The sequence below is a fragment of the Bufo bufo genome, chromosome 7 (genome assembly GCF_905171765.1).
Source record: "Bufo bufo chromosome 7, aBufBuf1.1, whole genome shotgun sequence".
NCBI lineage: Eukaryota > Metazoa > Chordata > Amphibia > Anura > Bufonidae > Bufo > Bufo bufo.
Window position 1 is genome coordinate 192036037 of NC_053395.1, and position 27077 is coordinate 192063113.

At 41.3% G+C, this 27077-nt stretch overlaps 1 protein-coding gene across 1 annotated transcript in view; it reads left to right on the forward strand.

The window, feature by feature from the left end:
• Positions 1–27077, forward strand: part of LOC121008434 (sodium channel protein type 2 subunit alpha-like) — a 248365-nt gene that overhangs the window by 141913 nt on the left and 79375 nt on the right. The window contains exons 6-12 of the mRNA XM_040440980.1: positions 7805–7896; positions 16463–16732; positions 19383–19446; positions 21012–21153; positions 24412–24618; positions 25332–25616; positions 26197–26544. Of these exons, the coding sequence (XP_040296914.1) occupies positions 7805–7896; positions 16463–16732; positions 19383–19446; positions 21012–21153; positions 24412–24618; positions 25332–25616; positions 26197–26544 (1408 nt within the window). The remainder of the gene's footprint in view (positions 1–7804; positions 7897–16462; positions 16733–19382; positions 19447–21011; positions 21154–24411; positions 24619–25331; positions 25617–26196; positions 26545–27077) is intronic.

Here is a 27077-nt window from a genome sequence, read left to right on the forward strand (position 1 = left end):
GGCAAACCAGAAAAAAAGCCTTTAGTTTGCTAGGGAGCATAAAGATTGGACTCTGGAGCAATGGAAGAAGGTCATGTGGTCTGATGAGTCCAGATTTACCCTGTTCCAGAGTGATGGGCGCATCTGGGTAAGAAAAGAGGCAGATGAAGTGATGCACCCATCATGCCTAGTGCCTACTGTACAAGCCTTTGGGGGCAGTGCTATGATCTGGGGTTGCTGCAGTTGGTCAGGTCTAGGTTCAGCAACAGTATGTGCTCCAAGAATGAGGTCAGCGGACTACCTGAACATACTGAATGACCAGGTTATTCCATCCATGGATTTTTTTCTTCCCTGAGGGCACAGGCATATTCCAAGATGACAATGCCAGGATTCATCGGGCTCAAATTATGAAAGAGTGGTTCAGGGAGCAGGAGACATCATTTTTACACATTGATTGGCCACCACAGAGTCCAGACCTTAACCCCATTGAGAATCTTTGGGATGTGCTCTAGAAGGCTTTGCGCAGCAGTCAGACTCTACCATCATCAATGCAAGATCTTTGTGAAAAATTAATGCAACACTGGATGGAAATAAATCTTGTGACATTGCAGAAGTTTATCAAAACAATGCCACAGCGAATGCGTGCCGTAATCAAAGCTAAAGGCTTTTTTTTTTTATGGGGACTTTTTTTTTGGACAGGCAGTGTATGTCTGTATCCATAAATGCATCAATCTATAAAAAAGAGGCGTATGCATGGACAGGATTAGGTATTTTTGATCCCGAGTAGGTTGTCTATACACATACTTGCCCACAAACCTCCCCATTCCCTACTACCTAGGGCGCTTTGATTTTGACTAACCAGAGCTTTCCTATGATGTGATCCTGCCTGCAATGTGCTGCCAGGCTGAGCAGCTTGACAGGAACACATAATACTGCTCTACAGTGGAGCACAACATCTCCTATTTACATACTAGGGCAGCTTGCTGGCAGCCATGTTCAGCAATTCCTAGAACCCCCCCCCCAAATAATGTAAGCATCTACTGTAAGCATGACTATGGGCCAATAATAGTCCTTGCCTAGCTACACACAAGAGAGGAGCACATGGGGATCAACCTGCAGTAAAGTGATCATTACTTATCTGGCAGATTCCATGCCGCTGCTCCAGTTTTCCCGGCTGGGCTCTGTTTACCTAGCTGTATCGATGAAGTCTTGTCAACAACACGTGACTGCTGCGGCCAACGATTGGCCTCTTTGGTACACTGCAGAGACCAGTGATTGGCTGCACAGGTTGTCGACATGATTTCACCGCTACAGCCAGGTAAACAGAGCCCAGTTGGGAGAACCGGAGCAACGACACATGAATCTGCTAGGTAAAGGCGGGTTCAAATCACCGTTATGAATGCCATTACTGTTTTCCGTTATAACATGGTTATAACAGAAAATAACAGAATTTGTAACCTTTAGAGGCATTCAGTTTTGATCCGTCATATTAGAGGATAGGCAAGCATAATGGATACTATGACAGTGAGATACTAAATGATACTGCAGTGATATAGATAATGAAATGTAACCTTCTGTTAACACTTCTGTCAGTAGATGTTGACTTGTAATGTTATTTCTATATGAATTAAGATTATTTTAAGTATTAGCATTAATTATTATGAATAATATTTTATTACCGATTGCTGTACATTTAGAAAAAAATACGTTTAAACCAAAAATGTAATTAAACAGTAATTTAATTACTTTAGAGAATTAATCCCCAGTATTTTCTTCCATAGTATTGAAGGTATTATAGTCGAACAGCTGCAACAACACCTAAATCTACAGGGCTGAAGTGTGTGGGAAAAAAAAAATCTGTTGTTAAAATGGTAAAAAATAAGTCTAGCAAAAAAGGTTGTTTAAGGATGTTATCAATTTAAATTTTAAGTTAAAAACTTGAATCAAATGAATAATACATTACATTTTACTTGTAAAGAGGTTTTTACTAAAATGTTATTGAAAGAGGACTTCTAACCTCTCCTGACATTTATGTTTTAGTAACTACTTAGTATCTGTTGTTGCTATTCCTTTATTATTCCTGCTAGAAGTTATGAATGAATTACTAGCAGTTTGAAATTTAGGTTCCAGATGGGTGTTACCAGTTGGGGATGTATCCCTTTAAGGGTCAACAACCTCTGGTACTCCAGCTGCTGTAAAACTACAATTCCCAGCATACACACAGGCTCAGCTGCTCTTGCAACTACTATAGAAGTGAAAGGAGCATTCTGGGAGTTGTAGTTTCAGAACAACTGGAGTGCCGGAGGTTGCTGATCCCTGGTTTAGAATCTGACACTAACCAATCAGTGCTGCCAGTGCAATTTGCCATAAATGTTCAGTAGATGCGATTCCCATCTGGACCCCCCGCTGTAAATGGAGAGGTCACTCAATTCACTTTTTTGTGAGTTACAAAAATAGCCAAACATGCAGCTCGAAAATGGTGTGTCCCTGAACAGTCTGACTCTGGCAGTGCTGATTGGATAATGTCAGAGTGTGCAGGGACACACCCCAACTGGTAACACCCATCTGGACCTTCATTGCAAATTGCTAGCAATTCATTCATAATGTCTAGCAGGAAGAATTAAGGAATGGCGCAACATAGAGTCATAAGAAAAGATGCTCCAGAATTGTGACAGGAGAGGTGGTCCTCTTTAATGTTTATATAGCATAGAGAGAGTGAAAAAATAAATAAAATAAAAACAGTGCACCAAAAACTGCACTCTGGAAAGCTACTCTTAAAATGCAGTGAAAGCAAAGAGGCTTTGGCCTCTCTATTGCAGAACAACTCTGATGGCAAGTTCAACTTTCTATGGAGGTTCTCTCCTTAAGAGACATTAGTTATAAAGGTGAACTATCTAAAAATATAATGCAGTATGGAATATCATATGGCAGCAATAACAAATATTCTATCTCTGTTTGCCATTAAAAGGTATCAAACCTGCAATACTCTTATTTTGTTTCTCTTAATAAGAGCACTAAACTAGTTTTCTATTGGCTAACACCGTACCAGACTTTTTCATTTTTCTTTTAACTAAATATAGACAAGAACATCCACACTTTGGCAACAATGATAAAATAAGATTATGTGTACAAATAATTATTTATTTATAGATAGTTGGTCCACCATTCCTATAGATACAAATTAAACTTAATAAAAAGATAATAAAACAAGAAACACAATGTCCAATCAATAAAACACCGAATTAAAATATTAATCCAGGTTGTGGAGTATTAGCATGTTCGCACATACAGTATATTGGTCTCAATAGCCAATGCTTGCAACACTAAAAAACAAAACTGTCCACCAGTAAATTCCTCTGGTTATTTAATACATAGCTTAACATAGTCTTAACACAAGCTTATATATCCAAGGTTATAGTCACATGTATCTTAGATATTCCTGTGTTTGTATAGTGCATGGAGAAGGTTATGAGTGTTGCCAATTTCACGCTCCCTACCACTCCTCGGAGTTCTCATAACAAACCCCCGCAGTTCCACGTGTGTCTTCAGCTGAGTTACTTTGCGGCATTACTTCAATAATTACTTCTTCAAGGTGATTCCATACAGTTTTTTCTATTATTTTTTGGCTCGTGAAAAAACACAATGAAATTCACGCTTTTCCTTACAAGCTTTTTTTTTTCTTTCAGGGTGGTGGTGGTGGTTTCATAGCCACACAACCATCTTAGAATATGGCTTCACTGTGGAGAACATTTATTAAGGCCGGCGTTTTAGATGCCGGTCTTAATAAAAACCCTGCGCTGGTGGTGGATCCACAGAAGTTATGAAGAGGCGCATTTCCATAACTTCGGCGCATCTAGCGCCAGTTGTAAATGTAAGACAGCTTCTGAGCTGTTTTTTTAAGTGGAAGTTTTTGAAACTTTGTTATGGCAGATTTTAGCAAAAATATTTTTCTTGTATTAACACGTGCGTATTTGATTCAACAGAATAAAGTTATGGTATATGATTTATGAATATAAGTAGTCATTTCTGAAGACAGAATGAAACAGTTAACCAGTAATGAAACAGTTAACGTTTGATACAGCAGTATCAGCGCATTGTTTTACATTAAATTTCTCTCTGAAATGTCTCTTGAAATCAGTTTTGCTCTGTCTGCTTCCATAAATGTGCCTATGTTACTGAATCTTTAAAAAATAGGCTGCATATACCGTATTATCACCATTTCTATAAGGATTTCTTCACCTCTCAATTTGCCGCTATTTATGCCTTCTTCAGTATATTAGTATTGCATTAAAAAAAATCACGGCTCAATTGTGAAAAAGAACATTTAAATGATGTTTTATCTATAGTAAATTAAAGAGAATAATATCAAATTTGAAAAAAGATTAAAAAATAATCAAAAATTGTGGGAAGGCCTAAACAAAAAATATTAATATAATTACATTTTGAAAAAAATTCTAAAATAAAAAGTAAAAATAAAACTTAAAATGAAATTCTGGAAAATGTTACAGTTGGAACAAATGTTAAGATTTAACTTAACTTAAAGAGAATAATATACATTTTTAAAGAAAGTTAAAAAAAATTATTAAAAAAATCTAACATTTGAAATTGTGAAAAATCCTAAAATAAAAATAGCAAAAATAAATACAAAGTAAAATAAAATTACATTAAACAAATTCTAAAATAAAAAGTAAAAAGAATTAAAACTTAAAATGCAATTCTGGAAAATGGTACAGTAGGAACAGATGTTAAGACTAACTTAACGAGAATAATATAAATTTTTAAAGAAAGTAAAAAAAAATGAATAAAAAAATCTAACATTTTGAAATTGTGGAAAAGCCTAAAATAAAAAATAGCAAAAATAAATACACAGTAAAATAAAATTACATTTAAAAAAAAAATCGAAAAGAAAAAGTAAAATTCATTCTGGTAAATGTTACAGTAGGGACAGATGTTAAGATAAACTAAAAAAAATAATTAAATATATGCATTCCTGCTATAGAAGTAGAAGCTAAAATGTACAATAACTAATCAAAATTGGGCAACAGTTTTCCATATCCTCGAGCCCCATCATAGCTGGCTAGTGTCAAGTAAAAACAGCAATAATGCTTTCTTCATGCACCAGACCTGCCTGAATGTGGTCTATCATCCTGTCTGAATAAATCTAGACATGCACACTCTAGAAAACACAAAAGATCTTTCAACAACTGATATCACTATGGAATCCCAGTGAGTGGGTTAATTGTCTCTTTTGGACAATCTCATTTTATAAGAAGGGTTCCCTGCAAGGACCATCAGCATTCATAATCTGTGGGAGAACGAAGCAACACAATTTGAAAATAACAATAATAAATTTCTCTACACCACAGGGGAACTGAAATATTACACAGTTTCCATTGAAATCAGTTGTATAGATGTATACATATGCTGGGCTTACTAGCGCAATAGATACTCTTAATAGTCACTCTGGCTAAGAGACAAGGAACCTGAATGGGACCCCCCTTTCCCTTATCTTTTAAAAATCCCTGATAGGTTATTTCAGTTAAAAATAACATTTCAGTGAGTCTCCTTACTGAAATGCTATTAGCCTTCATTTCTGGCCAACACCACAAATGAAAGGAGAATTATAGAATGCGAACCATTCAGTAGTTTAAGAACCCTGAACAATGCCGTCTTCTAATAGTGAAAATTCCGCCTTAAAACAGTTGTCCAGTAACATATTATTATTTTTTTTTACTGATTACAATGGTATAAAATAGCAAATGGAATAATACCATAACAGTCCCTTGTCACCATGGTTCCCTTCTGGTCTCTGTTTACCGACTCCAATCAAAAAATTGCCCATTGACACACTACCTTAGAGTGTCTCTGTAAAAATGCCTAAAAGTTGCTCCTTGTTGTAGTCAGCTCCAAATTCACAGAAGGCAGGAAAACACAAGCAGATGGGCCAATACAAGTAGGCAGAGTCACCAATACCACATTGCAGCACAAAACACTGTCCCAGCAGAACTAAATACAGTGCAGCACAATATACTCCCCCAGAAGCCGTCCCTCTGTGGTGGCCATCATAGCCACTGTTCTATCCTCCTCCAATTGTCTCTGATTAAATATGGAGCAGAGGGGCTAGGAGGCGAGATGTGTACCACAGTATCAAACCAGCCATATGTTCAGTAGTCTGGACTTCCCCTAGTAATTACCTCTATAGTCCCTCCAGTAGTATGCACTCTAAGTGGCCAAGGAAAGAAGAAAAAAATAAAAATAAAATACTGGAGTGTCATTCCAAGTCTCTGTCTCAGTTACAGGCCATGGACTTTTTCCAGACTGCTGTCTGAGACTCTTATGTCCCTGTGCCATTTCTACACTGCCTCATATAGTGGCTTGTGACCTATAATGATGAACAGCAGGGCAGGGAGTGATGGTCTTCCTTGCCCCATCCACAGTTGACTGCATCACCGATCTGAGGACAGCCATACAAATTAATTCAGGAGGCTTCTGCAGCCACCAGTCAGGTACATAAGTACCTGATGCTCCAGTGTCATTTACCACCGAGGTCATAAGATGATAATGTACCTAGCCAGCAGCATCGGCCCTCGGGAAATTTATTTGTATGGCCAGTTCACCCCTGGTTCCCACTACAGCCAATCATTGGCTGTAGCATTAACATTTCAACACCATTAAGGTCACCCCTGCAGCCAGTCACTGGACAGTGTAGAGGTGACCACAGTGGTGTTGAAATGCTTGGCTGTAGTGGGCATGTGTCGACAGGCAATGTTTCTATTGGAGCATATCACACATCATGTTGACACATCATCTCTGAAGCTGGTTGACCTTAGATGAGCAAGGAACAACGGACGTATTGGCAAGTAATCGGCAGGTTACTGTGTGCCGCTGTTTTTCTGCTTACCGCCGCGGTCCTGGGCGCCATGTTCAGCAGTGGTCCGCTGCCTGTGCTTCCCATTCACCGCTGCAGTCCTGGACTCTGTCTTTGCAGGTACTGTTCGTTCTGGGATCTGCTCCACAGTTTCCTTTCAGCCTTGGCCAAAGCATACTTGCTGCTTCTTCCCTGCAGCACTTTCTTAAGGGCCGGCGCGCGTCACTTCCTGTGCTTTATGGGTTAGATCATGTGACCTCGCTGACCAATCCTAGCCCTCCTGCATTTATATAAGTGGCTCAACCCCCTTCTCAGATGCCTGAGTGTCAAGGTCCTTGTGTCCTGCAAAGATTGCTGATTGAAGTTACCGGCTGACCCAGAATCCAAGAATTCAGGCACAGACAGTGTGACTCCCTCGTGAGAGTCACCGGAATTAAAAGTTTCGGAGAGGACTTGTCTAGGACCACCTCCCCAACTGATCCTAGACATTGGCGTTTGCCGACTTTTGTGGACAATTAAGCACAGAACAAACAGTACCTGCAAGGACAGAGCCCAGGACTGCAGCGGTGAATGGGAAGCACAGGCAGCAGATCACCGCTGAACATGACGCCCAGGACCGCGGCGGTAAGCAGGAGAACAGCGGCCCACAGCAGCCGCTGTTACATAAGGTCAGTATTACCACTCTTGTTATTTTATAGCATGGTAATCTGTTTTAAAAAATTTATTCAGTGGGGCAACTTCCTTTAAAACTGACATTTGAACACTGAAACCCAGTGATATATCATAATCCGCTTAAAATTCCACAGATAATATAGACAGATTTCTTTTTTTTTTTCACACAACTTCTTCCTTCTCGTATTCACCCCTCTTATCATTAACATCAGCACGGTTTTCCTAGAAGACTGGTGCAAGATAAAATCTTCCTAAATCCTGAATAACTCTGATTTAATTCTACAGGTATGTAACAGAATTTGTAAACCTAGGCAATGTTTCAGCTCTTCGAACTTTCAGAGTATTAAGAGCTTTGAAAACTATTTCTGTAATCCCAGGTAAGAAGTAATTGGTGTAAGGTTTTAGGCCCCTTGTACATCCAACTGTTTCTTTGTGTCTGTCATTGTGTTTGTGTGTGAACTCCCCTATTGCAGATATGTGACAGAGTTTGTGGACCTGGGCAATGTCTCAGCATTGAGAACATTCAGAGTTCTCCGAGCATTGAAAACAATATCAGTCATTCCAGGTGAGAGACAGGTTAAAATACGCAGGCTGGTTTTTGCTCCATTAAAGTATAAGCCACATCCTATGAGCATAGAGCCTTGTTGTTTCCACTCATTTTGCTAAAAATCAGAAAAAAAGCAGGAATCGCAACGAGCAATGCCAGCGAGAGCCTAAAGATTCCTAGCTTTTTTTTAGCATTAGCTTTTTTTATTTACTTTTTTAGTTCAGTTTTTTTCCAGTTCTGGACACTTTCTTGCATGAGACTCCGCTATCTTCAGTCTGTGTAATTTGCATTTTGAGATATTTTTTTCCACACCTAAAAATAAAAAAAACTACATTTTTTCAGATTTAAACGGCAAAAACAATGAGAACACGTTTCCTCATCTTTAAAAAATGACATTTTACACATTCCTTGAATAAAAGTTATGGTTCAGTTGCAAATTTAGAAGTAGAATTTTTTTCCTAACTGCATGACAGCTGCATGTGACATCTTTTTGGAAATAAAATGTATTCTTTTCAAAACAGATAAGAATCTTTTTTTTTTTTTTACTTAGATAACCTCTATAGGGTAGCAAAAATATGCGTGACGTAGACATTAAGCAGTTAAAGAAAACTATCTGTACATTATAAATTGCTTTAGTGAGAAAAAGAAATGCACATTTTATAACATTCACATGTATAGAATTCTTTCAATATAATCTACTTAAACAGTCCTCTTCACTGAGACACCTCTTCTCCAAAAAGAGCCCCCTGTAAGCATATGACCATGACACAATAGGTGTCACGGCTGTATGTGGGCAACAATAGTAATACACAGTACAGAGCTACTGACTGGACCCAGAACTAGGGAGGATAACGGGTGACCCCTGTCCGACCCTCAACGCTCTCCCTATTCTGCTAAAGCACATGCCCGGATCCAAATGGCGGAAAGAGGCATGCCCACGTGCCTAAGACTAATGACCACTGTAACCCCTACAATAGTGGAAGGGGCACGGCCACCAGTGCCCTACTCAGTATATGGAGGGAACCGTGGCCACCTCAGATCCAGTCAGAAAATAAACAGGAACACAACAATGTCTGCACACTTAGCTGACGGGGTTGCAGCCGCAGAGAAGATGGATCCAAGGACAGGCTGGCAATATCCGGAGTGCTAGCTGCAGCAGAACACAGGTCCAGTGAACTGATAGCTACAAGTGAAGAAACTAAAGCCAGAGCTACAACTGAAGTGAGAACTATAATCCACATCCTATCATAGGAGGAGGGGTGATATAAAGAGAGGAAAATCAAACACATGAAGGACAGCTGTGGTGAAAGAAACCAAAAGTAAACAGAGTAGTGAGAACTCCTCCCAGCTCTAGTAGTGACATCATCACAGGGGTGGAGAAACAGAGCTGTGAGAACGTCCCAAAGCTCTGGTAGTGACAGTACCCCCCCCTCTACGGGTGGACTCCGGACACCCAGGACCCACCTTCTCAGGATGAGCCCTATGAAATGCCCTGATGAGGCGAGTGGCTTTAATGTCCGACACCGGAACCCACATCCTCTCCTCAGGACCATAACCCTTCCAATGAACGAGGTACTGAAGAGAACCGCGGACCATGCGAGAGTCCACAATTCTGGAAACCTCAAACTCCAGATTGCCATCAACCAAAATCGGAGGAGGAGGCAAAGAGGAGGGTACCGTGGGCTGGACATATGGTTTTAAGAGAGATCTGTGAAATACATTATGTATCTTCCAAACCCGTGGAAGATCAAGACGGAAGGCAACAGGATTGATGACTGACAAGATTTTATAAGGCCCAATAAACTTGGGACCCAATTTCCAGGAGGGAACCTTCAACTTAATGTTTCTAGTAGACAACCACACCAGATCACCCACAATCAGGTCCGGACCAGGCACACGTCTCTTATCAGCCACACGCTTATACCTCTCACTCATCTTTTTAAGATTACCCTGAATCTTTTGCCAAATGGTAGACAAAGACGAGGAAAATCTCTCCTCCTCAGGTAAACCAGAAAGAGCCCCTCCCGAGAATGTCCCAAACTGTGGATGGAACCCATATGCACCAAAGAATGGTGACTTATCAGAAGATTCCTGACGACGGTTGTTCAGAGCAAACTCAGCAAGAGGGAGAAATGAACACCAATCCTCCTGGTTCTCTGAAACAAAACAGCGCAAATATGTCTCCAGATTCTGATTGAGGCGCTCAGTCTGACCATTCGACTGCGGATGAAAAGCAGAAGAGAAGGACAGCCGAACCCCCAGGCGAGAACAGAAAGCCTTCCAGAACCTGGACACAAACTGCGTGCCTCTATCGGAAACAATATCAGAGGGAATGCCGTGCAATTTAACAATATGGTCGACAAAAGCTTGCGCCAACGTTTTAGCATTAGGTAAACCAGGGAAAGGTACGAAATGAGCCATCTTGCTAAAACGGTCCACCACCACCAGGATCACCGACTTCCCCGAGGAACGAGGAAGATCCGTGATAAAGTCCATGGACAGGTGTGTCCAAGGACGGGAAGGAATGGGTAACGGGAGAAGGGAACCTGAAGGCCGTGAACGAGGGACCTTAGCGCGAGCGCACGTCTCACAAGCAGCCACAAAACCCTCCACCGACTTACGAAGAGCCGGCCACCAAAATCTCCGAGCAATGAGATCCACCGTGGCTCTACTCCCGGGGTGACCAGCAAGAACCGTATCATGATGCTCCTTAAAGAGTTTGTGACGTAGCTCAGGAGGCACGAACAACTTCCCAGAAGGACAACGGGCAGGTGTCTCAGTCTGGGCAGCCTGGACCTCGGCCTCCAAATCGGAATATAGAGCAGAAACAACTACCCCCTCCGCCAAAATGGGACCCGGGTCCTCGGAGTTTCCTCCTCCCGGAAAACAGCGAGAGAGAGCATCAGCCTTCACATTTTTTATCCCAGGTCGGAATGTAACAACAAAATTGAATCTGGAGAAGAACAGAGACCATCTGGCCTGTCTCGGATTCATACGCCTGGCCGACTCCAAGTATGCCAGATTCTTATGGTCGGTAAAAACGGTGATAGGGTGCCTGGCCCCCTCCAACCAATGGCGCCATTCCTCGAAAGCCAACTTGATGGCCAACAACTCCCTATCGCCCACATCATAGTTTCTCTCTGCCGGGGAGAGTTTTTTAGAGAAAAAGGCACAGGGTCGCCACTTGGCAGGGGAAGGGCCCTGGGACAAAACCGCACCCACACCCACCTCGGAAGCATCCACCTCAACAATAAAAGGTAAGGAAACATCGGGATGCACCAAGACGGGAGCAGACGCAAAATTCTCTTTAATCTTAGAAAAGGCTGCAAGCGCCTCCTCCGACCAAGAGGAAAAATCCGCCCCCTTTTTTGTCATGTCAGTGAGGGGTTTGACAACAGAGGAATAATTCAAAATGAACTTTCTGTAATAGTTCGCAAAACCCAGAAAGCGCATCAATGCCTTCTGATTCTCAGGAAGCTCCCACTCAAGTACAGCACGGACCTTCTCGGGATCCATGCGAAAACCAGAAGCAGAGAGGAGAAAACCCAGAAATTGAATCTCCGATACCATAAAAAGACATTTCTCCAGCTTGGCGTACAATTTATTTTCCCGCAGAATCTGCAGAACCTGAAAAAGATGATCCTGATGGGTCTGAACATCAGGGGAAAAAATCAAAATATCATCAAGATACACCAATACAAATTTCCCCATTAAATGATAGAAAATACTATTAACAAAATGCTGAAAGACGGCCGGAGCATTCATCAGGCCGAAAGGCATAACGAGATTCTCGAAATGCCCGTCAGGGGTATTAAAGGCCGTTTTCCATTCATCCCCCTCTCTGACCCTGACCAGGTTGTACGCGCCTCTCAAATCCAATTTGGAAAACACCTTGGCCCCAACAATTTGATTGAAGAGGTCCGGGATCAGAGGAAGGGGATAGGGATCGCGAATCGTGATACGGTTCAGCTCCCTAAAATCTAGGCAAGGTCTCAGAGAGCCATCTTTCTTTTTAACAAAAAAAAAACCCGCGGCCACAGGTGACTTTGAGGGACGAATATGCCCCTTTTCGAGACTCTCGGAGATGTAAGTTCGCATAGCGATTCTTTCCGGTTGTGAGAGATTGTAGAGGCGTGCTTTTGGCAGCTTGGCGCCGGGAATGAGGTTAATGGGACAGTCAAACTCCCGGTGAGGAGGTAGCTCCTGAACACCGCTCTCGGAAAACACGTCCGAGAAATCAGAGAGAAATGATGGCACCGTTTTAGTAGACACCTCTGCAAAAGTCGCTGTGAGACAATTCTCTCTACAAAAGTCACTCCACTCATTTATTTGCCTTCCTTGCCAATCAATAGTGGGGTTATGTCTAGTGAGCCAGGGTAACCCCAAAACTAGAGGAGACGGCAATCCGTTAAGGACAAAACAAGATATATCCTCCACATGAGTGTCACCTACAGCTAGCCGGATATTGTGAACAATGCCTTTCAGAGATCTCTGCGAGAGTGGAGCAGAGTCAATAGCAAAAACAGGTATATCTTTATCTAATGTGCAAACCTGAAAACCATGCATGGCTACAAATTGAGTGTCAATAAGATTGACGGCCGCTCCACTATCGACAAAAATCTCACAAGAAATGACTTTGCTCTCTAGCGCCACCCTGGCAGACAGGAGAAAACGGGAACTGCAGGTCAGAGGAAAAGCATCAAATCCTACATCAACTTTGCCCAAAGTAGCAGATGAAGCAGAACTTGATGATTTACCTTTTGAGATTTTTCTCTTATTATCGCTCTTAGTACGGTTCAAGAATCTCCTAGATGGACAAACATTTGCCAAATGACCTATGCCCCCACAACAAAAACAGACCATACTCTGAGGACTAAATCCTCTTTTATCAGGGGCAAGTCGAGCTAGCTGCATGGGTTCCTCCTCAGAGGGGAGCGAGACAGGATGAGGCCCCTGCACACTGAATGAGTCCGCACCACTTCCCCTAGACTGACAATGGCTGGACAGAGAGGTCTCGTTTCTTTCTCTTAGACGCCTGTCAAGGCGTACCGCCAATGACATGGCAGACTCTAAGGACGTTGGTCTCTCATGGAAAGCAAACGCATCTTTTAATCTCTCCGAGAGACCATGACAGAACTGACTCCGGAGTGCAGCATCATTCCAACCCGAATCAGCTGCCCATCTCCGAAATTCAGAACAATAAAGCTCCGCAGACCGTTTGTTCTGGCATAAAACACGTAGGTTAGATTCGGCCAGAGCAACACGATCCGGGTCATCATAAATCTGCCCCAGGGCCACAAAAAATCCCTCCACGGATCGAAGGGAGGGATCCCCTGATGGCAGCGAAAAAGCCCAAGTCTGAGCATTACCCCTGAGCAGGGAGATGACAATCCTCACCCTCTGCTCTTGATTACCAGAAGAGTGAGGACACAAGCAAAAATGGAGTTTGCATGCCTCTCTGAAACGAACAAAATTCTCACTGCCCCCGGAGAACGTCTCCGGAAGTGAGACCTTTGGCTCGCAACAGACTCCATGAGCCGGAGCAGGGCCCAATGCTTGAAGCTGAGTCATAGTTTGACGGAGATCCGCTACTTCCAAAGAAAGACCCTGCATGCGGTCAACCAGGCCAGAAAGCGGATCCATGTCAAAAAAGGACGGTTTTGGGTGGATTATAATGTCACGGCTGTATGTGGGCAACAATAGTAATACACAGTACAGAGCTACTGACTGGACCCAGAACTAGGGAGGATAACGGGTGACCCCTGTCCGACCCTCAACGCTCTCCCTATTCTGCTAAAGCACATGCCCGGATCCAAATGGCGGAAAGAGGCATGCCCACGTGCCTAAGACTAATGACCACTGTAACCCCTACAATAGTGGAAGGGGCACGGCCACCAGTGCCCTACTCAGTATATGGAGGGAACCGTGGCCACCTCAGATCCAGTCAGAAAATAAACAGGAACACAACAATGTCTGCACACTTAGCTGACGGGGTTGCAGCCGCAGAGAAGATGGATCCAAGGACAGGCTGGCAATATCCGGAGTGCTAGCTGCAGCAGAACACAGGTCCAGTGAACTGATAGCTACAAGTGAAGAAACTAAAGCCAGAGCTACAACTGAAGTGAGAACTATAATCCACATCCTATCATAGGAGGAGGGGTGATATAAAGAGAGGAAAATCAAACACATGAAGGACAGCTGTGGTGAAAGAAACCAAAAGTAAACAGAGTAGTGAGAACTCCTCCCAGCTCTAGTAGTGACATCATCACAGGGGTGGAGAAACAGAGCTGTGAGAACGTCCCAAAGCTCTGGTAGTGACAATAGGATCCAGCTCCTGGAGACCCCGGACAACAGCTGCTATTACAGACTGAGAGTTCTGTACGCCTTTACAACCAAATTTATTGTCATAACAAATTAAGCAACTTTTAGTAAGTCTTTAATGAAAAATATCCAATTATTTTGTTTCCACTGTTCTGTGCAGACAATGCATCTTCATGGTAACAGAGTAAACAAATTCTAATCCTGCTGTCTTGTAATTTTATACTTTCTTCCATATGTCCCTTTCTTTGTGCTAACATTTATATGGTAGATTAGCCAGAAGTAGAGACAGATAGAGGGGAATAGGTCTGCAGGATCAGACTACTCAGAGTTTGTTTGCAGTCTGTTACCATGGAAACACATAGTCTGCAGAGAAAAATAAATAAATAAAAGAATATAAATTTCTAATTAGGACTGATTGCAAATTTGATTCATTTTTTCATGTTATATGCCTTGAGAGACTTTTAAAAAGGGGGCGAGGGCAGTAAAAAAACACACAGCTTGAGATTTTTTAAAGCCACTTTTCTGTCACAAAGCAGATGATAAATGTCCTCCTAATTCTCTAAGATATATATATAGATAGTTAGATAAGATAGGGAAGGACACTAGTTGTGAATAGTGTTGAGCTCGAATATTCGAATAGCGAATATTAATTGCGAATATCGCAACTTCGTAAATTCGTGAATATTACGAATATAGTGCTATATATTCGTTATATCGAATATTTGTCATTTTTTTTACATCTGAAAACATGATTCCTCCCTGCTTCTTTCTTGTGGGTCAATAAGCCATTGGCCCACAAGCAACTTAAGCAGGGGGGAATCATGTTTTTATATGGAAAAAAAAATGACCAATATTATAAAAAACGAATACATAGCAATATAGCAGCTGTTCGCATACTCCTCCCCGACAAGCGTCCCCGTCACCATGGGAACGCCTGTGGGTTAGAAAATACCATCGGATCTGAGTTTTCCCTGAGATCGTGAAAACTCAGATCCGATGGTATATTCTAACACACAGGCGTTCCCATGGTTACGGGGACACTCGTCGGGGAGCAGTGGAATAACAGTACACATTGGGGAAAAAAAAGACGAATATTCTAAATAACGAATTTATTCGCTCTATTGCTATATTCGTAATATTCTAAAAGACGAAGTTAGAGCAATATTACGAATATTTGTAAAATACACATATAGACTGCAATTTAGCTAATATAGTGCTATAGTAATTTTTTTTAATAGTGTACATATTTTCCAAAACTGAAGTTCAGAAGAGGCAAAAAAATTATACAAAAAAAAAAAGATTATAGCACTATATTAGCTAAATTACAATCTATATGTGTATTTTACCAATATTCGTAATATTGCTCTAACTTCGTCTTTTAGAATATTCGTAATATTCTAAAAGACGAAGTTATAGCTATATATAGAATATTCGTAAAATACACATATTAGCCTAGCCATAGTCATAGGAACGTTGCCTTATACTGTCAAAAGAAAAATCGCAATACGCAAATAATTAAATCGTATATTATTCGCAATAAATAGAATAATGACGAATATTCGATTTCGACGAATATAAGACGAATATTCAATCGAATATTCGCGAAATATCGTGAAATCGAATATGGCACCTCCCGCTCATCACTAGTTGTGAATGTTATGAAATGATCGTTTCAAGGTAACAGAAGCAACTTATATTTTATGAAGGGTTTTCTTTTGAATTAACATGATGTGACATAGAAGAGAAACTAGAAGAGAAATATATGTAAATTCACATTAAGCATAATTTCCCCTACCATAACACCACTACCCCAAAATAAAATAAACATGCAGCCATTTTGTAAAGTGCATCACCTTCTGTGAGGAACAGTGAGAGCCACAAAATTGTCCACGTCTCTTCAACTCATTTCACTGTTTTCCATCAGCTTCAGGCTGTCCATTGTGTTAACTGCTTTGTGTCAATGTTTGACTGTTTGTCCAGGCTTCTGCATGCAAACAATTCACTGTACTCTTGATTTTTTTATTTTATGATGTCGTTCATATGGAACAAACACAATGATGTGGTTTCGATCCTAGGATTGAAGACCATTGTGGGGGCCCTGATCCAGTCGGTTAAGAAGCTTTCGGATGTGATGATTCTCACAGTGTTTTGTCTGAGTGTGTTTGCACTAATAGGACTGCAGCTATTCATGGGACACCTAAGGAACAAATGTTTACTTTGGCCGCCACTATACATTCAAGGAATCAATACGACTTCCTACATCAACGGCACAATGGATGCAAACAGCACATTCTTCAACAGTACCTTTCCAGATGTTGACTGGCAGGAATACGTTAAAGACGACGGTAAGCAAAACAAATAATTTCTGGCTATGTGGTGTTTTGGTAAATTTGGGTAGACTCGTCAATACCCTTCTTTATGTTGCGCAGTAGAAATCTGGAAATTGGAAATTGTAATATACGCTCAAACTAGTTTTTTAATTAATTATTTCATGCAATTAAAACAGGCAACAGATAGCATCTAGTAGATAACCTCACTGCTCTCTTTGAACTCTTTGGAAAACGCATTGCCCAAATTCTTATTATAATCTTTTCAATAAAAATGTTACTACTGATGAATCCTATTACTTCACCATAAACAAACTATAGATCGCTATAAACTATAGACCACCATAATGTTGATATGTAGTTTTCTGGTGGTCCACAAGGGCTTTTCCCCGTCTGTAACCTCAGATCTAGGTTAACATCTGTCCGAAAGCTGTTTTCTTATAGTAAGTCACAGTAGTTCTTCAAAATGTCCTTTACTATATTTCAATACCTTCTGGGTCTTTCTTCCAGTTTCTTAAAAGTGTTGACCAAAATTTTCAGAGCTATCCCTTGGTATTGCTTCTGCATATAACCCTATATTCAATACCTTCTCCTGCATGGTTTTAGTGTCTCGGTTTCAGTCTTTGGTCTCATTCAGAACTCTATAATGTCCATATTCAGCTAGGCCCCTTATGGTGATCTACTGTAAGTTTGGATCACATGAATTCAGCTACATTACGGCTGTTGGGGGGAGAGCTTATTCTGGATGCATAGAGAGATTCATGAAATATAGCTCTATAAGAGGCTCCTGATCTTTAGTATAATGCGGCATATCAGCCACTGGTTATTGTTCCCATTATCATGTAATGTATGGTTGCACCGAGTTCTCAGGCTAAGCAGGCACTCTGAGAGGGGTACCGTAAGTGGTAAAAACACCTCTTTAAAGATTACATGCATTAATAGGCATATAGACAGATGTTGTTTTTATTGGACAACCCCTTTAACAAGAATCTGTCACCAGGAAATTAGGTGCAATGCCTAGTTGGGCTACCTGAGCTAAATAGAATGATACCTTTTACAAGTGATCTCAATTGACTCATACTGAAGAAAAAGTTCTTGTAATCCATACACAAATGAGAAGTTGAGTGCACTGAGGGTAGACCCAAGTGCAGTTCTCCAGAAGAGGGGGTACTTGAAAATTGTTTGCTGTTCAGTGCTTGTCGTGTTATTTAATGGTCTTTAATGGCATGTATACCCAGCATGGTAATGTATGGAAGTGACAGAGTTAATCAACTCTGGCACAGCCACTACAAAAAGCTTGAGAATGGATCTTAGATCCACCCCTAGCTGAGTCTAGAGAGTTCTAGCCTGGAGTTAGCTAGTAGAAGAAGAGTGAAGAAGAAACTCCATGTAGTCCTTTCCTTACAGGACTAGAGTAAAGCTACAGAGACTCACTGATCTCTGAATGATCTACAGAAAGAAAAAAAGAGATAAAGATACAGGAAGGTTCAGATATCTGAATGGCTGAGCATTTAATTCAGTAAGGTATCCTGCTACCTACGATATTAAGACTTTACTGCAGTGAGGGGAATACTGTTAAGACACCTTTCACACTTGGACATGACTTGGCCAGTCATATCTTTAACAAAAACTTGCATACCTCAGTTGAGAATTACAGGCACAGATGCAAAAGTGATATTTCCAGCAATAGATTCTGCAGGAAGAGATTTGAAAAAGATAGAGAGGAAAGAGTAGGATAATTTCCATCCTTGCTTTTCCTGCTTCCTCTGCCAGCCCGTTCCGGGCTCTGTTAATCAAGAAGGAGAGGAATGGGCTGTCAGAGACATGGGCTCCTTCCTCTGCCAGCCCATCACTCGCCTTCTTGATTGACGGAGCCAGGTGAGAGGATGCAGGAACCTGGCCCTGTCGATGAAGTAGAGGAAGGGGCTGGCAGAGGAAGCAGGAGGAGCAAGGGTGCACCCTTGGTGCACTTAACAGTTCATTTGCTTAAGGATTAAGGATTAAAAGTACATTTCTCCAAAATTATGCAACAGATTATTTTGCCTGGTGTGAATTTTCTGGTGACAGACTGCTGCAAATACATGTAAACTAATTATATTCAACTTATTAATGAAAGCCCATTAGTCATTAACATTCTATGTATTTTATAATTTTTTGTTGTTGCTTTGATTCTAATTTTTAATGGTTTATTACCATCTGCTAAAGTAATGGAACTCTAGGGCATGCTACAACCTTGAGACTGAACCTATGTGACTTCCACTGGTCCTGCGAACGAAGGGGCCACAGTGCTGAGTTAGCTTAGTAAAAGTACCCTGCACAACTGGTGACTCTGAGCATTGCTGTGCAGGAAAAACTTTTATTGGTGGGGGTCCCAGACTTTGGTCTATCAACAATCTCAAAATGATGGCACTTGAGATTGCCATCCCAGCAGAGAATATCCCTTATAAGTGACTTATCCATCTAGCATTAGATGCCTGCTCACCCAGTGACAAAGAGAACTGCTGTGCAGAGAAAACTTTATAAGAGGCAGCATTGCTATCAGTGGTGTGACCCCTTCATTCTTTGGATTGTTGATGTAGGACTCCCACCAATCAAAGAGTGATGGCATATCCTAGATATAAAATTCTTGTGTAATTCAATATTATCTTGCAATTATGTGTTCCTGCAGCTCACATGTACAGGTTGGAAGGTCACAGGGACTTTTTGCTCTGCGGCAACTCTTCAGATTCAGGGTAAGATGTTTTCCTGCAATCAATTTTATCAGTGAACCTTGAAATATTGCATTAACAATCCTTAGGGTGCGGGCAGATGTTGAAATATTTGCATCCTGCCAAACATGCGGTGGCCAATGGCTGCTTGATGTTAAGGTAATAACTAAATTGCCATCTACTGATCTCCACTCAGCAGTCCACTAGTATATCACACATGAAGATTTGGCCTCCTCTGGTCAAAACAATGGTATGCAGTTCTCCTGGAAAATAACAGAATAGTGTTGGAAGCACCAGACAGTGATAGGCTGCATTGCAGTCAATCAGTCGTCTGTGAGTTCGTTTGTACGGGAAATTCCACCAGCAACATGCCAGACTAAACTGGCCGACCAAGCAGTCAGTTTCTCAAACAAACTCACTCCCTGCTGTTTGAAATTATTGGCCAAATTCAGCAGATCACACCATAAACATGCAATTTTGGCCAAAAACTGGCAATGTTTTTCCAGCTTGGCCGATTAGATTTTTAGCACAGAAAAGTCTGCAGTAGGCAATTGCGAAAAATAGTTTGCACTAGTTCTTCAAACAATAGTGGCCCAAAATCACCTATTTCATCCAACATTTGTCTTGTGTCAGTATTACTCCTTAGGTAGATGATACTCATGTCAAGGGTTATTTTGGCCATTATTTTGACAAAATTCAAGATAATATATTATTCATGTTCATGTTGGTACTAATGTATAAATCTCAAATTGTAGAGCTAGGCAAATCTGCAAAGACAAATACATTTATTAGGCTACTTTCACACTTGCGGCAGAGAGATCCGGCAAGCAGTTCCGTCGCCGGAACTGCCTGCCGGATCAGGCAAAACGTATGCCAACTGATGGCATTAGTAAGACTGATCAGGATGCCGGATCCGTCTTTCCGGTGTCATCCGGCAAAACGGATCCGGCTTTACTTTTTTCACCTTTTTTTTCAGTCTGCGCATGTGCAGACCGGAATGACGGATCCGGCATTCCAGTGTTCTGAATGCCGGATCCAGCACCAATACATTCCTATGGGAAAAAATGCCGGATCCGGCATTCAGGCAAGTCTTCAGTTTTTTTCGCCGGAGATAAAACCGTAGCATGCTACGGTTTTCTCTTTTGCCTGATCAGTCAAAATGACTGAACTGAAAAAATCCTGATGCATCCTGAACGGATTACTCTCCATTCAGAATGCATGGGGATATGCTTAATCAGTTCTTTTCCGGTATAGAGCCCCTAGGACGGAACTCTACGCCGGAAAAGAAAAACGCTAGTGTGAAAGTACCCTTAGTCAAGGTACGTCTATTCAACAATTCTCATGTACAAAATATGGTCACCAGTTTGTAACCCTGGGAATCCTTTTATAATATCCATAGCTAGGAATCCTATGACTGGTGTCATATGCTGGACGTTTGGCAAAGACGTTCATTTAGTGGATAGTTATCAACCAAAGTTTACCAAAATTCATGATATCACAAAATGCATTATTGTAAGAATGTGATGTGAATTGTTATATAAGGTATCTATTTCCTTGTCTTCATGTGCTCTTATGATTATTATGTTTAGTCAGTGCCCAGAAGGATACGTGTGCATTAAAATTGGAAGAAACCCTAACTATGGCTATACAAGTTTTGACACATTTAGCTGGGCATTCCTATCCTTATTTCGGTTGATGACGCAAGACTACTGGGAAAACTTATATCAACTGGTGGGTATTTTGTTAAAAGTTGCATAGTGAAAAAAAAACACAGATCCATTAAGTTCAATCTTTGTCAATTATAGAATATTAATTGCTAGATTAGTAATAACCCTCAATGCCGTTATTAGATAAGCATCTAGCCCTTTTCTACGTGATGACATAGTATCTGCCATTACTACCTCTTGGGGTAGAGCATCCGTAGTTTCACCACTCTAACTATAGAGAACCCTTTTCGGTATTGCTTTTGGATAGAAGTGTGGTATTGCAACGTAAAATAAGATGACAGATCTCAAAACAGGTCATAACTGTGATACCACAAGAGAAAACATATAAAAGGTTAAAAGGTTAGAAACTGGCCATTTTAGAGCCAAGACTAAAGAAATATTTGGATTTCAGTCTGTGAAGGTTCTCATTAATGCAGGTCATGGTTTATCAGTAGTAAACTTGAAGACCTTTCGCCAGTCATACGACTGGCTTTCCTGAATTAGATTGCATTCTAATGGAGGAGGCCAGTTGGATGCCGAAACATCTTCAAGAGAATATACATGTGGGGTTGGTCTGACATATTACTACTGATATTTGACTTTCAATCTTCACAGACCAATTAGTATATTTCATGATTATTTTAGCACAATATATGGTTCCTGCTCTGCAATAATCATGGTCACGTAGGGTTTTTCATAAAAAAAAAAAAAGTGATTTCAGTATCTATTACTGCATACAATCCAGAAATTCTTACTGGGGTTACTTAGTTTAAAAATTCCATATTAGGGAATTCTGTGTTACTATAGGGGGTACCAAAGAGCATTTCTCTATTTGAAAGACCCAGCTTGTCCATGCATTACATGAACAGGCCATTGACAATATTTTTACTGTGTTGGTGCTGAAGGGCAGTTAAATATTGGTTATCACTAGTGAAGCGAATTTCAGGATTTCAGGATAAATTCGATTTGCCGCGAAGCCGAATTTCCTCGTGCTTCGCGGTAGCAAATAGATTTAACCTGAAATAGTGCAAAAGACCCCAAAAAATTATACTTACCTGATCCATTTGCTCGTGATGGGCCAGCCGCCGCCATCTTGCTTAAAGATCTCGGCCGAAATCATATGCATGGTGACGTATAATGTCACCACACCTGCCGGCATGATGACGTCATCTCGGGCCGCGATATATTTCGCGCCGGACCTTTAAGCAAGATGGGGATGGCCAGCCCTTCTCGAGTAAATGGATCAGGTAAGTATTATTTACAGTCAGGTCCATAAATATTGGGACATCGACAGAATTCAAACATTTTTGGCTCTATACACCAACACAATGGATTTGAAATGAAACAAACAAGATATGCTTTAACTGCAGACTGTCAGCTTTAATTTGAGGGTATTTACATCCAAATCAGGTGAACCGTGTAGGAATTACAACAGTTTGCATATGTGCCTCCCACTTGTTAAGGGACCTAAAGTAAACGTGACAATTGGCTTCTCAGCTGTTCCATGTCCATGTGTGTGTTATTCCCTCATTATCCCAATTACAATGAGCAGATAAAAGGTCCAGAGTTCATTCCAAGTGTGCTATTTGCATTTGGAATCTGTTGCTGTCAACTCTCAAGATGAGATCCAAAGAGCTGTCACTATCAGTGAAGCAAGCCGTCATTAGGCTGAAAAAACAAAACAAACCCTTCAGAGAGATAGCAAAAACATTTGGCGTGGCCAAAACAACTGTTTGGAACATTCTTAAAAAGAAGGAACACACCGGTGAGCTCAGCAACACTAAAAGACCCGGAATACCACGGAAAACAACTGTGGTGGATGACCGAAGAATTCTTTCCCTGGTGAAGAAAACACCCTTCACAACAGTTGGCCAGATCAAGAACACTCTCCAGGAGGTAGGTGTATGTGTGTCAAAGTCAACAATCAGGAGAAGACTTCACCACAGTGAATACAGAGGGTTCACCACAAGATGTAAACCATTGGTGAGCCTCAAAAACAGGAAGGCCAGATTAGAGTTTGCCAAATGACATCTAAAAAAGCCTTCACAGTTCTGGAACAACATCCTATGGACAGAGGAGACCAAGATCAACTTGTACCAGAGTGATGGGAAGAGAAGAGTATGGAGAAGGAAAAGAACTGCTCATGATCCTGAGCATACCACCTCATCAGTGAAGCATGGTGGTGGTAGTATCATGGCGCGGGCATGTATGGCTGCCAATGGAACTGGTTCTCTTGTATTTATTGATGATGTGACTGCTGACAAAAGCAGCGGGATGAATTCTGAAGTGTTTCGGGCAATATTATCTGCTCATATTCAGCCAAATACTGCACAACTCATTGGACAGCGCTTCACAGTGCAGATAGACAATGACCCAAAGCATACTGCAAAAGCAACCAAAGAGTTTTTTAAGGGAAAGAAGTGGAATGTTATGCAATGGCCAAGTCAATCACCTGACCTAAATCCGATTGAGCATGCATTTCACTTGCTGAAGATAAAACTAAAGGGAAAATGCCCCAAAAACAAGCAGGAACTGAAGACAGTTGCAGTAGAGGCCTGGCAGAGCATCACCAGGGATGAAACCCAGCGTCTGGAGATGTCTATGCGTTCCAGACTTCAGGCCTTAATTGACTGTAAAGGATTTGCAACCAAGTATTAAAAAGTGAAAGTTTGATTTATGCTTATTATTATGTCCAATTACTTTTGGTCCCTTAACAAGTGGGAGGCACATATGCAAACTGTTGTAATTCCTACGCTGTTCACCTGATTTGGATGTAAATACCCTAAAATTAAAGCTGACAGTCTGCAGTTAAAGTACATCTAGTTCGTTTCATTTCAAATCCATTGTGTTGGTGTATAGAGCCAAAAATGTTAGAATTGTGTCGATGTCCCAATATTTATGGACCTGGCTGTATTATTCTTTTTTTTTTTTTTTTACACTGTATTATTCCTATCAAATGCCATGATCAGTTATAAACGCAGCATCTGAGGGGTACAATGATGGGGAGCGGCGCACTACTTACAAAGAAATGTGGTTTGTGACAAAGTAATTCGTCACAAAGCTGATTTTTTTATTTTAGTCGGCGAATCAAATTTTACAAAACATCTCTAGTTATCACTAATCACTGGGGTCCATCAGTGAAACACCTAATGATCTGCTTATCATTGGAAGACCTCTGTAAGAAAAACACATTGTACTAAATGGAAACCTCCTATAACAGTGTAGTATGCAAATGAAATCACAGGGAAATGACCATATGCCAAATATATGCATTCTTCTTCAGACCCTACGAGCTGCCGGGAAAACCTACATGATCTTCTTCGTATTGGTGATCTTCTTGGGCTCCTTCTATTTGGTGAACTTGATCCTGGCCGTAGTTGCCATGGCTTATGAAGAGCAGAACCAGGCCACTCTAGAAGAAGCTGAGCAGAAGGAAGTTGAATTTCAGCAGATGTTAGAGCAACTTAAAAAGCAGCAAGAAGAAGCTCAGGTACACTCATATATATCCAGCTGTGTGTTTGATATGGTAAGGAAATAATTAGCAATGTCCCAAACTACTAATTTGTTTTTCTTTGAGAATCCCATTGCTTGTACTATAAAGAGAACCTGTCATAGGGGAGACGGTACTGAAGATAAAATCCATCTTATTCAATTGTAATGACTGCTATATAGCACAAATATAATGTCATTTTTGGGGGCTTTGCTGATATCTTTCCCACTCTAAGGCCAACCTGAGGCTCTCCAGCCGTTGCAAAACCACAACTCCCAGCATGCCCACACTGCCTACAGCTATCAGCCTATAGCAGGGCATGGTGGGAGTTGTAGTTTGACAGCAGCTGGAGAACCACAGGTTGGCCATCCCTGCTCTAAGTCTTCTTTCACACTAGCGCTAAAATCTTCCAGCAGGCTGTTTCAGCAGAGGAAACGCCTGCCGGAGTTCATCTTGTTCAGCATAGCTGGATACTAATTTTGGATCCAGCCTGTTTCTGGCATTAGCGCCGGGATTCAGCCAGACAAAAAACAGTGCTTGCAGGAGTTAGTAGGCTCCATCGGGGAAAGGTAGTATTTGGCCATGACAGATATGATGAACTCCGGCAGGCTATTCCTCTGCCGGAACAGCCTGTTGGAAGATTTTAGTACTAGTGTGAAACTAGCCTAAGGCTGTCTATGCTATAATAACATCCTGTTGTGTGCTTCAACTAGGCCGCAGCCACAGCAGCCTTAAATCTGTCAAGAGAGTACAGTGAAGATGGCGGCTTTGGACCCCTCTCAGAAAGTTCATCAGAAGTTTCCAAACTAAGTACGAAAAGCGCCAAAGATCGAAAGAATAAAATAAGGCAGAAGAAGCGTGGAGGAGACGACGGGAGGGGTGATGATGAAAAATTTCCAAAGTCTGAATCTGAAACCAGTATTAAAAGAAAAGGCTTCCGTTTCTCCATTGAAGGAAATCGACTGACTTACGAAAACAAGTTTTCCTCCCCGCACCAGGTATAGTTTAAAAATGTTTTTATCATTTTTGTGATATGGTTCCTGGTTCCTTTTTTCTTCTTCTTTTATATTTGAGGAAAATTACTTCAGCAGCAAAGAATCGGTACAGGTGCTACCCAGGGATCCACTGTTGTGTCCGGTTTTTGATCCATTGTTTTAACACTAGTACAGGACCGAACTCCCACAAAACCTGCATGCTTGATTCAAGCCTTAGGGCTCATGCACACGAATGTATTTTCTTTCTGTGTCCATTCCGTGTCCGTATACAGAACCATTAATTTCAATGGGTCCACAAAAACAACAGAAGTTACTCCGTGTGCATTCCGTTTCCGTATGTCCGTATTTCGGTTCCGCAAAAAAATAGAACATGTCCTATTGTTGTCCGCATTACGGAGAAGGATAGGACTGTTCTATTAGGGGCCAGCTGTTCTGTTCTGAAAAATATGGAATGCACACGAACGTCATCCGTATTTATTGCGGATCCGTTTTTGCGGACTGCAAAATACATACGGTCGTGTGCATGAGCCCTTAAGGAAAGATTTAGATGTATTTTTAATTTTGGTTTGCTCTTCTGTTACAGTCGTTACTGAGCATTCGTGGATCTCTGTTTTCTCCGAGACGCAATAGTAGAGCCAGCCTGTTCAGCTTTAGAAACCGCGCAAAAGATATGGGCTCAGAAAACGATTTTGCAGACGATGAACACAGCACCTTTGAAGACAATGAAAGCAGAAGAGGCTCTTTGTTCGTACCTCACAGACATGGGGAAAGGCGAAACAGCAACATAAGCATGGCCAGCAAGACATCAAAGACCTTACCAATGCTTCCGGCAAATGGCAAGATGCACAGCACCGTGGATTGCAATGGAGTGGTCTCTCTGCTCGGTGGTCCATCTGTCCCAACATCGCCTGTTGGACTACTACTGCCAGAGGTGATAATAGATAAGCCAACTTCCGATGACAATGTAAGGAAGATTTATGTAGCCTAGGCATGGTGGTGCCTTAATACCACATATCTTTTTTTATCTTCGCCGCTGGATCCAGTGTCAACTCTGGATCTGATTGTTTTTGAGTTGTAGTGTTTTTTTTATTTTTATTATTTGAACATTGATCTTCCCAACCAAACCAAAGATATGTCCCTCAGCTCTGTTTATGACCTCCCCATCCCTGGACGTAAATTTGGTGTAGAGGTATCTTACACATGTAGTGGCCACTGGACTATTTCCAGGGATAGTGTGGTGATAAATGGTTGGAGGGTGGGAAGAACTGTGCATATCTTCTTAATGTCTTTGATTAAAGTACGACTCTGCATATAGTCGCAACCACAAGAACTACTTTCCCTTTTCATATTGTTTCATTATATCCTGCTTTTGTGTGTCTGGTTTAGGCTCGGTTCACACTAGTGTATTGACTTCTGTTAATAAAGAGGCCATGGCAGCCAGGCTGGATCCTATACTCGTGAATC